The 10,694-nt window shown below is 39.6% G+C and overlaps 1 protein-coding gene across 6 annotated transcripts in view; it reads right to left on the reverse strand.

The window, feature by feature from the left end:
- Itgb6 (integrin subunit beta 6) overlaps nt 1-10,694 on the reverse strand; it is a 122,915-nt gene that overhangs the window by 25,195 nt on the left and 87,026 nt on the right. For all 6 annotated transcript variants that reach the window (XM_048812362.1, XM_048812360.1, XM_048812359.1 and 3 more), the window contains 3 exons: nt 6,259-6,348; nt 2,444-2,578; nt 1,825-2,239 (listed from right to left, as the gene is read on the reverse strand). In XM_048812362.1, the coding sequence (XP_048668319.1) occupies nt 1,825-2,239; nt 2,444-2,578; nt 6,259-6,348 (640 nt within the window). The remainder of the gene's footprint in view (nt 1-1,824; nt 2,240-2,443; nt 2,579-6,258; nt 6,349-10,694) is intronic.

The raw sequence follows: 10,694 nt of genomic DNA on the forward strand, positions 1-10,694 counted from the left end.
GTTTGTGATGTTACTAATCAACAAAATAGCTTCATAGAAACAGTTGTGGCTGAGGATCATAATGTACTCCAGAGGATGAAGGAAATGAACATCGGTGAAATTTTCTGAGCTTAGCTGAAGAAATCATTGTATTTTTCTTTAAAGAGAATTTCTTTAGCAACTGCTGTATCTGATTAAAAAAAAAAGTTGCTATTGTCAGATCTTCGTAACTACAACGAACAGAGCAGGTCAACTCTTTTTGCGTTTATTCCCTTTTTCCCTGTATATAAAATAAGATGAAAGGCAGTCAGGGAGCGCAGTGCTGCAGAGCACATGAGCAATTTATGCTGTTTTGGATTCCTTAGATCCAGGACTTTAAGGGTGATGTACAGCTGGTGTTAGTATAGCTATTAGATTATATTACATTTAGCATTTTTTGGAAAGTAATTGTAAATATTTTAAATGTGTATATATATATTTTTAAAGACTTGTATTAGAAATGCAGTGTGGAATTCTGTCAGATATATTCCTTCTATGATGTGGTGACAGCCTTTGGGTAGCTTCTTTTTGCTTCCAGGTTGTGTCCTGTCTGCATCAAGTGAAGACAGTTTATGGACTTGGAAGCACACCCATAAAATCTGGAAATAAGGGGCTGGGATGTAGCTCAGTGGTGAAGTGCTTGCCTCAAATGCTCAAAGTCCTGGGTTTGACAGTACCCCTGCCCCTTTATCCTGTGCCAAAAAAGGAAAGACAAAAATAAGCTTAGGAAACAAAGTTTCCGAGTTTTTCATTCTGTATTGTGGACAGGGATGAGAGAAAGTGGATTTTCTCAGAAGATCCCATTTGTAGCCATAGCTGCAGCAGAGAAATGAAAGGTAGTGGATTCCTAGGGGTATCAAATGACATTCAAAAAGCTTGGAATTCTCTGTGGCTTCCTTTCTTTCAGGTTTTTTTCCTCCCTGAAAATTGGTCTCTTTTATATGTTCCTAACGCTGTAGTTTGAAAACACAACTTGCCTAGTTTTCTGTAGAGATAATGGCTGTCTGTTTTGAAGAGCCATTTGCTTACATACTGTGAAAAACTCAAGACATTAGAGCTTACATTCAACCGTCAGTTAAGATCCCATTTGTAGTAGAAATTTATATTATTTTAAAATATATTAAGATATTTGTAATTCTTGCCTGCATAGACCATTCTTAAATACATGTGTAAAAATATCAGAATGATTTTATAATAGTCAGGCAATGAATTCTTAAACTCTAGCTACTTTACATCTATAAATAATATTAACATGTAAATATTTCTATTTTAAACTTTTCTTCATTTCTTAAGAAATTTTCTATTTTCATCCTTTCCATAGGCTTCTCATTTATGTTCTTACTCATTGTTATTAGACCTATTGCCTAACCTAATACATATCATATAGTAGGTACTCAATAGAAATCTATGGAATGAGTGGAGGCTATGAGAGTCCATTTAGTGTCCTTGTGCTCCTTGTCCTTGGAAGCATGCCCCTTTAGCAGTCTAATTTTTATTTTCGCAAAGCAATAGGCATTTAAGAGTTGGGTCACACCCATCAGCTTGGTCCAGAAAATTCTGGAAGATAATGGAATTCAGATCACCAGGCAATTTTGAGGAGCCTGGGTGATAACTACAGATTAGAAAAAGCCAGAAGAAAAATGGGAGAGAAGATTCAATAATCCTAAATCTAAAGATTAACCCACCAAGTTGATCATTAAATATTTATAAACACACACTATGCCCAGGAAACTTTGAAGGTGGAAAAGATGCAAAGCCCCTTCCTGATATTTGAATAGCAGTGAGATGCCTTTAAATGTGGCCTACCTCCACAGAGCAGCCCTTTGTGTCTCACGCAGGAGAAATTGTCACACTGGCAGTAAGGCCCATAAATGTTTCCATAGGGAGACAAGTGGCAGATGCACTGCCCACAGTAGCAGTCGCCCCTTCCACTGCATGAGGGGTGATCGGGGGCCTCCTTGCAGGAATCTGTGCTCAAGATGTCCTCGCCACATTCGCAGTGAGGGCCCATGTGGCCAGGGTTGCAGGCACACACCCCACACTGGAAGGAGCCGTTTCCATTGTGGCATTTGGAGCTGTTCACTTCCACTTCTTTCTGACAGTCACAGTGGCACTCCGGACTGATGAGTATTTCCAGGGTGTCCCCCAGCCCCACGGGCTTTATGATAATGTGCCTGCTTCTCTCACAGTTGGGTATGCTCACAGTCACATTGAATGAAGCCTGGAAAAGAAAATACCAATTATCTACTTCCTCCGTCCACCAACCTGCAGGAGGTGAAACAAGTCCGTGCGGAAATCAGCTTTGCCAAAAGCGTTTATTAGGAAATCTTTGAAATTCTTGAAAGGAGCCCAGCTCCAGTAAGCTAAGCTAACCTCTGACCCATCTGAATATTTTTTCATACAGCTGAATTGTCCATCTACTTACTATGTCTCCCACCTTCATGTGCAAGCATTTCTTTTGGTGTGGGAAGAGGGTGCCATTGTTACAGACAGCTGTGAAGGACAGGTTGAGTCCTTCAGTGTCTCCTAATACCTCCAGTTCCACCTCAGACCGCAGTTCCTTGAATTAAGACATAAAGGGTTAAATAAGTCACAACAGAAAGTACAACCAGAAGAGGAAACCGAGTCATTAAACTATAAATGAATAAAATTAAATTGGATCTAAAAGAAATTTACCATATAATTAATCAAGCAAGGAAATGACAATCAATATTGAATTTAAGACACCATTAATCATAAGATATGCTATTATCACATGATAAACTATGATAAAAATAACTCATGTGGTTCTGCACAACCTATGATAGTCATTAGTCTATCAATACTCCGAAAATAATTCCATCCATTCTGAAGCATTTAGCAAATTCTCCTGCGTTGCATAGTTTGGCATATAAAAGACAATTCTTTTTTTGCTTGTATCTTGATAATAAAATATAATAACAGTTTCCTTTACTTGTAAGTGCCTTCATTTCTTAGGTCCCATAAAGTAGCTGTGTTTGTCGATTTGTAAGAAATTCAGAATTGCAGCCATTCCTCCAACGAGAAATATTTGCTTCACTGATATCAAATTTACACCCTGCTGCTCTGTTTTGGTACATTTCTGCATACATAATAACTTTCATCTCAATATCAACTCATAGGACAAAGTTTTCAAAGATATTTAAAATGGCAATTAAACTTAGCACTTACATAGCCACAATGCATTCTAGGAGTTGAAGTGACAATGATCACAACTGTCAATAAAACCATGTCATGACTTCCACCTGGCATGCAGTGGTTGTAAGGCACCATGAATTAACAAATCGATCCAAGATTTAGAGGTGGCAAAATGTAGGGGAAACTGCCTTAAAGTCATTATTAGAATTCATTGAGTGCCTATTGTACATTTAATGTAGAGTCAAGTCTAGGATGAGACGGGATTTCTGTTCTCAGAAGCTTATCATTTTACTTTTTCTATTTCTTATAAACTTACAACATCAATGTACATATTTTGAGGGATAAAACCAAATTATTAAAGATAAAAAACAGAATAAAAATAAATTTAAAAATATTATGAATTAAGTTAAACTTCAATTCATCTAAAAGGTTTTGAGTTCATATACTCATTTCATTGATAGCATTTTATAAGCATATTTAGCTTCAAACTTAATTTTGCTAACTTCAGAGTCAGATGACCCTGCCTTCTCCAAATTCTGTTTATTTTGAAATCATCAAGAATTATGACAAAAGTAGCATTGGAGATAGTGGCATAGTGAATCTCCAGGAGCTAAGTGAGAAATAAGGGATATGTCTATAGGTGACATCCATAATGAGGATCAGTAAGTGACATCATCTGACCTAACTGAAGGAAGTCTCAGCATTAATATGATTGAGAATCATTGCAAATTTGACCAGGAATATTTTAGTGTAAATTTCCCAAGGAAAGGGCATACATGTTAATTTGTATCTTTTATTATTTCATTCATTTGCTGATTGAACATCTCCTAGGAGCCAGGACAACCAAAATAAACCAGTGGATTCCTTCCCAGAGTTTAAATTCCAGTAGAGGAGCTTGTCCTTGGGATCACTGGTATTTCAGGAGCCTTTATTATGTAGTTGGGGAAGGGAGGAAATTAGCACGAGATAGGAAGATGAATATACACCCAGTATTTAAAATTTTAAAAAATATCAATATGGCACCATAAAATACTCAGCTAATGTTTGTAGCCACAAACTATAAACACATCTGCCTCTGCCCTATAAGAAGTCAAACAGATGGATTTTATGTTTTCTCTCAATATAGTCTTTCCTTTTTTTTATAGACTGAAAAAGAAATTCAGTCTGTAGGTCTCTATATTTTAAAGTTTTTTTTTAGAATACATTTAAAAATAACATAGTAGAAAAATAATTTATGCTTTTGTCATGATTGATCACATACTTCATTCACCCTGAATCATAAAGTTCCAATAACTCTAGACCAAGATTGTTTAGTAGAAGAATAATGGATACTTACTGATATTTTGGGGAGAGTAAAATGAGGACACAGATTCAATTCAAATGCTTAATGCCTTGAGTTCAACTACACTGTAACTTATGTGGTGACTTGGGACCATAAAGTGGGATGTAACCTCTGGCAGAGCAAGCAGGGGCATGGATAGACTTGTCAATCGGGAGGGGGAAATATTTTTGACTATTCATTGTTTTCTAATTTGCTTGATTTCTTTGGAGATGTTAGTGGCCAACACTTTGGAAAGTATTGGGTTAAAGAAAACAGAGAATGCTATAATCCAGTGAAGGATTGCTTTGTAATTTTATTTGATTCTACACATTAAAACTTTAATTACTGCATGAGAGGGAGGAAGGTTTTTATAGTGTTTTGTTGATGTGCTTTCCTGTCTGGAAGAATTTCAAGCATGAGCTAATGTGGTGATTAATTTTTGATGTGAGCTAAGAAAACAGAAATTTCTGAGGATCATCAGTGAGAAAAACCCCATCCTCTTAGAATTTAAATGGACACATATTTATTTTATTCTCTGAGGAAATGAAATATTTGAAAAGGAATTTGTTGCTTCCTTCCCCTTCAAGTGAGTTTCAAAATTGGTGGGGTGATATGGAGGGTTTTTTTTTTTTTTTTTTCAGAAAAATCATTGTGGAGGTTTTTGTTTTTCAAAATGTGTAGCTTCCACCTTCCCTTCAAATTCTTCAAAGTTAGAAACAAAGGAATCTGAGAATGCCTGTTTTTTAAAAATCTTCTCAGATGATCCTGATATGTCATTTCGTTAGGGAACACTGGTTCAGTATATGCTGAGTATTGTATACTTACTAGGGTCATTTATTTGCAATTTTAAAACATCCAAAAATAGGAGAATTTTATTCATTCATTATTATGGAAACGCTGCTTAAAGCAAATGCTGGAGCTTTACTGCTTCCTAAAAATTTACTTTTTCTATGCCCCATCCTAAGTTAGAGCTTCATCTACCTCTTTGTGGGTTTTTTTTTTTTTTTTGACATTAAAGGCAAATAAAGGGGAATGATATTTAGGAACCAAAATAAAGAAGATTTGGCAACTGTCCATGGTTGACTGAGTTAGAAAATGGGGGCAAAGAAGGAAAACAATAACCCTGTAGGTATATATCTCATTTTAAGGGAAGAATTCTGTCCTCAGTACTAACTCACCGTCAAGGCACACATACACAAAAACAATTACCTACATACTTGTTAAACCAATGGAAATTTCCCTGGTTCACTAAAGTTGAGAGCCTTGAACGTGGCATGCTGGTGTGCTTTTGGTATTTTGGTGTGTAGCCAAGAGTCTGTATTCTTGCTTGAATTAATGATCTTATCTCATTAAATCCCTGGAGTTGGTTCCCTACGTAACTCCTTCATTCAATGGCAATTTACAAGTAGATTTTTTTTTTCTTTTTGGAGACCGAAGAGAGCTTGATTGTATGACTCATGGAGTCTTTCTAGTCAACTTAAAAATTTTGCTGGGAACAGTGCTGCTGTGGGTTATTATGAAAACAACCTCAACTATCTCAACTTTCTGTCCGGGTTTGTGATTTTTCTACCAGCTGCTCCACTTTTCAAATGAAGTAAACCAATTTTAATATTTTGGCTACATTCATACAGAGAGATTTTCTTTGGATCAAGACTCTTGTCAACAAATGAGAGTACAGTTCATTGCCTAAAACACATCTGAGTTTGTGAATACTAAAGAAATACAAAACAAGAAGCCAACTTCTTACAAAGTATCATACATACTTCATAAGCTGAGATAATGAGCTGGAGAATGTTTCCAGAGTCCTTCTGAAGCAGTCCCACTGTGGCTCCAGGAATAAGTTTTGCGTAATTCTGTAAACAGCAGCAGCAACAACAACAAAAGTCAGTCAATCTTTTTCTCAGTAATTGACAAGTGATAAGTGTGAGGTTCAGCTCTCAGACTGTGATCACCTCTATTTAACTGGCTGGTGAAAACAGACTCCTGATAATAAAGGGGTGTTTCTCCCTAAACTGGAGCCCCTACATGCTGCTGCTTACTGGGCTCCGTGGGAAATGGATTGGCCAGAGTTGCTACTGGGAAACCTAGGGTTTGTGGCTGTCTTTGTCTAGGGCTGTGATTTGTATCACAACAGGAGTCAAGTCTCAAAAAATAATAATAACGTTTATATAATAACTTCCACTCCTATAGCATCTGTTGTCCGAAAAATTTTGAGCATGCATCCAGGAACTTCCTTCTTATTTAGGAACCTTGAGGAAACCAAGGTTTGGCGCACAGAAGGGCAGTGAGGAAGTCAGGTTGCTCTGTAGGTTGAGAGGGCCTAATGAGCAATCCCTTGCTGGAGAATGAGTGAACTTGGATGCTTGCTGTTTACTCTCCTTTTCTTATTGGTAATGAGCGCGCCTTCAGGGATTTAGCACAGCCCTGGGTGGGTTGGAATTGCTCCCTGCCCATCATGATTGAGTGAGTCAACCTAGGTCTAAACCGTCTGAGTTCTGTACTTACCTTCTTCTCCTGAGATGGTTCTACCTGAGGAGGACTCAGACCAGTTCATCAACTCTCTAGGTATTGAACACTGCCGGGGAATGAGGCATTGGGAAGAAGTGAATTTTCCAGAGAGTTGAATAGTATTCCTCTCTTAAGCTTTATGTTCTAAAACTTGGTTACCTTCAAATGAAATGTTTTCTATAGTGTGTGATAACATTCCTCTCTACATGAGCAAAGACTCCCCAGTATGTTGAAGGAATATAGTTATACCTACCAATATGAACTATTGTTCTATAATCACCAAAGGCTTTCAGCATCCATGCAGAAGTCACACCATGTGGGCCCTGACTGCTGTGTTCCTGTTTCTTGTGTTTTTCTTTTCTTTCTTTCTTTTGGTACTGGGGATTGAACTCAGGGGCACTTAACCACTGAGCCACATCCCCAGCTCTTTTTTTGTGTGTTTTATTTAGAGATAGGGCTTCACTGAGTTGCTTAGCACCTCACTATTGCTGAAGCTGGTTTTGAACTTGCAATCCTCCTGCCTCAGCCTCCCAAACTGCTGGGATTATAGACGTGCACCACCATACCGAGCTTGTATTTGTTTTTAACTTGTTTCTACCTTCTTGTCTGGCTCTAGCTATCAATGCTGACTCATTTACTGGTGCACTCAACATCTTCCATTAAGTAGCTTAATATGCTGTGCTACATCAACAGATGACAGCACTGTCAGCTGCAGGCTTCTATGTTGCTGTGTGTTGTGAAATCAGATGACTGGGATTAACCAAAACTGTACATAGAAAAGAGTAAATAAGCTTTGAGTGATAGATTGAGGACATCTCCTATGGCTCCAACATAATCTTGATATTCTTATTCCATAGAAGAGTTAAGTAGTTTAGAAAACACACAGAACTAAATTAGAATCAATAATCATCATAATGATAGTGAAACTGAGTAAATAAATCAGGACAAAGGGAGTGAAGGAGAGGAATGTCTGAGACGAGGGTGATGGCAGGACACAAAGGCATGCAGGAGGTCCCAGGCACTTGTTAGAGGTGGTCTTTCTACATGTTGAATGTGTAAAACAACGAGCTTCAGTTTTGATGTATGGGTTTTGTGATGTTCTGTTTATTTCAGCGCTCATGTTTGAAGTTGCTGGAAACCTGAACTCTCTTGAATGTGTCACATGCTACTGTGCTTTGACACTGCATCTTAATACTGAGGGGGCTGCAGTCAGTAAGCCAGGGAATGTACCTCACCTTCATCCTTGCCCCACATCACTGCCTGTTGGCGGAAGGCCCGTTTCTTTTTCCCCAAGTCAGGTAGAACTTATAAAATATGAGGAAGGCATTGCTTCATGGACTTACCTCTTCAAATAAACACATGTCACAAAGGGCCATGAAGCATGAGACCTGTGGTTAACAGTGAATACCTAAATTTAGGAACTTGAATTCCACTCAAGTGGAGCTGGAATGTGGGTAAATTTGACTGATCCTAGAAGAGTAGTCAGCGGGAACCTTTAGAGCTTGACAAAGAAAGGCTTAGACTCTTCTGAAAAGGAATTTCAAGGCTCTTAGCTTTGTATGCAACTGCTATCCTGGTGTCCCCAAGGATGCCACGTCAGGGGTATTTTCTGCAAGCACTAGTTCAAGTGACCTCCAAATTTGAGGTTAACTCTTGGCTAACAAAGCTGAACCTATCCACTTCCTAAAGCATAATTACGATCCTGCGTGTGGTTTGACATTTGGCATTTGGCTATTAGGACAAGTGGTTAACATTAATCGCCTTTGCCGATTGCCACTAGAGCGAGAGTATAAAGGAGTTGGCAGCCAGTAGCAGGAACCAGTGACAACACTGACAATTGTACAGAGGAAAACTATTAATTAATTTCTGGATGCTGATCTCCCCCCAAAGCACTTAAAATAATTAACTAAAAACATGGACCATTTGGCTTTGTGGTCTAACACTGTGAAAAATTATACTTTAAATCTTGCAGTATTATGATTACTGTAAATATCATGTATCAAATGCCTTCCTTTCACTAAAGTCCTAAAGGGCTATTATAAATTGTCATGATTAAACATGCTTAATGTTAGAAAAAGGATGATTTTGCATGCCTGAGTAGGATGAATTACAGCATTGTGATTCTGAAAGATGACGCTTGGATATAGAAATGGTGAATGCTGTAAACACAAGGGTGCATGAGCTGATTAGAAATGCAAACTCCTAGGCTTGGGCTTGAATTCTCTATTATCTTTCTGAAGACGATCTTAATTATCGATTTCTTCCACTCTTCCCTACTATGGTACCTAGGAGTTCCTGAGTTGCTTTTCTCACTCACTCTTTCTGATTACCTTCGTTTTCTTAACTTTCTTTGTTAAGCCCTATTTTATTGTTCACTCTGTTCCCATCTCAAAAAAAGATTGTCCAACAGTTTACATTTGCTCCCTGAAAATCTCCTTGTCAAGGATGGAGAATGAGTGAACAGAGGGTCATTTTGTGGGTAGGCATCAGAGGCTACAGAGGAGTGCTCTTAAGTTCACATCTGCACATTTGGGTTCCCCTCAGAGACTGTCTCCAAGTTCAGTGCCACTCAGTGTTGGGTCACCAGAACCAGCTGTCAGGTGTGCACTTTTCTTGGCTAAGGACAGAGGAATGTCACTACTATCACGCTTTATCTTATACTCAGCACTGCTTCAAGCACAGAGCTGTTTATTTTGAATAAACAAGTTTTAATAAATTACCAGTAGTAAAATGTGGCTTATTATGAACTGAGAATTGAGAGAATTTATGATGCTATATAGTCTGCTCACAAATATTTAATCTAATCTTTCAAAGAATTTTTCCCCCCCTTGAATCTCTTTGGTCATTGGCTCCTATTTGTTCCTTTTCTCTTTCTAGCTTTAATAGCAGTATAACACACAAATATAGTGGGCATGTAAATAAGCAAGTGTAATGACCAAGTTCCTGAAATGGGTCATGAACTGCCCCCTGGAATCCTCTCTTGTACTATCTCCCAGTTATTACTCCTCTGGCTAAAAGGAGAAATAAAAGTCAGAACCACTGAAGCCAAGAGAGGTATCTTCATGGCCTTAATGTTAAAAAAATGTATTAAATAAGATACAGAGAAGAGGAGCATCGGCCTGCTGAGAGGCAGAGCCGCCCCCTCCCCCTGCGCCGGCAAGGTAGACAGAACTGTGACCACCCACAGAGCAGGCCCAGCGGCCTGCTGAGGGGCAGAGCTGCCCCCCACCCCCCGCGCCTGCCAGGTAGGCGGAACTGTGACCACCAACAGAAAAGGCCCAGTGGCCCGCGGAGGGGCAGAGCATCCAATCACTCCTGCAAGGTAGGCGGGCCTGCGACCCACCGGCTGAAGAGGAGCAGTGGCCTGCTGAGAGGCAGAGCCGCCCCCTCCCCCTGCGCCTGCAAGGTAGACGGAACTGTGACCACCAACAGAACAGGCCAGACCTGCAACCGACAGACAGAACAGGCCCAGTGGCCTGAGGAAGGGTAGAGCCGCCCCCGCCCCCCGCGCCTGCAAGGTAGGTGGACCTGCGACCCACTGGCAGAACAGCCCCAGAGGCCTGCAGAGGGGCAGTGCCGCTGCCTGCGCCTGCAAAGTAGGCAGAACTGCGACCACCGACAGAACAAGCCTAGCGGCCCGCAGAGGGACAGAGCCGCCGCCCGCGCCTGCAAGGTAGGCGGACCTGCTACC

Source organism: Marmota marmota, unplaced genomic scaffold (assembly GCF_001458135.2).
Source record: "Marmota marmota marmota unplaced genomic scaffold, marMar, whole genome shotgun sequence".
Lineage (NCBI taxonomy): Eukaryota > Metazoa > Chordata > Mammalia > Rodentia > Sciuridae > Marmota > Marmota marmota.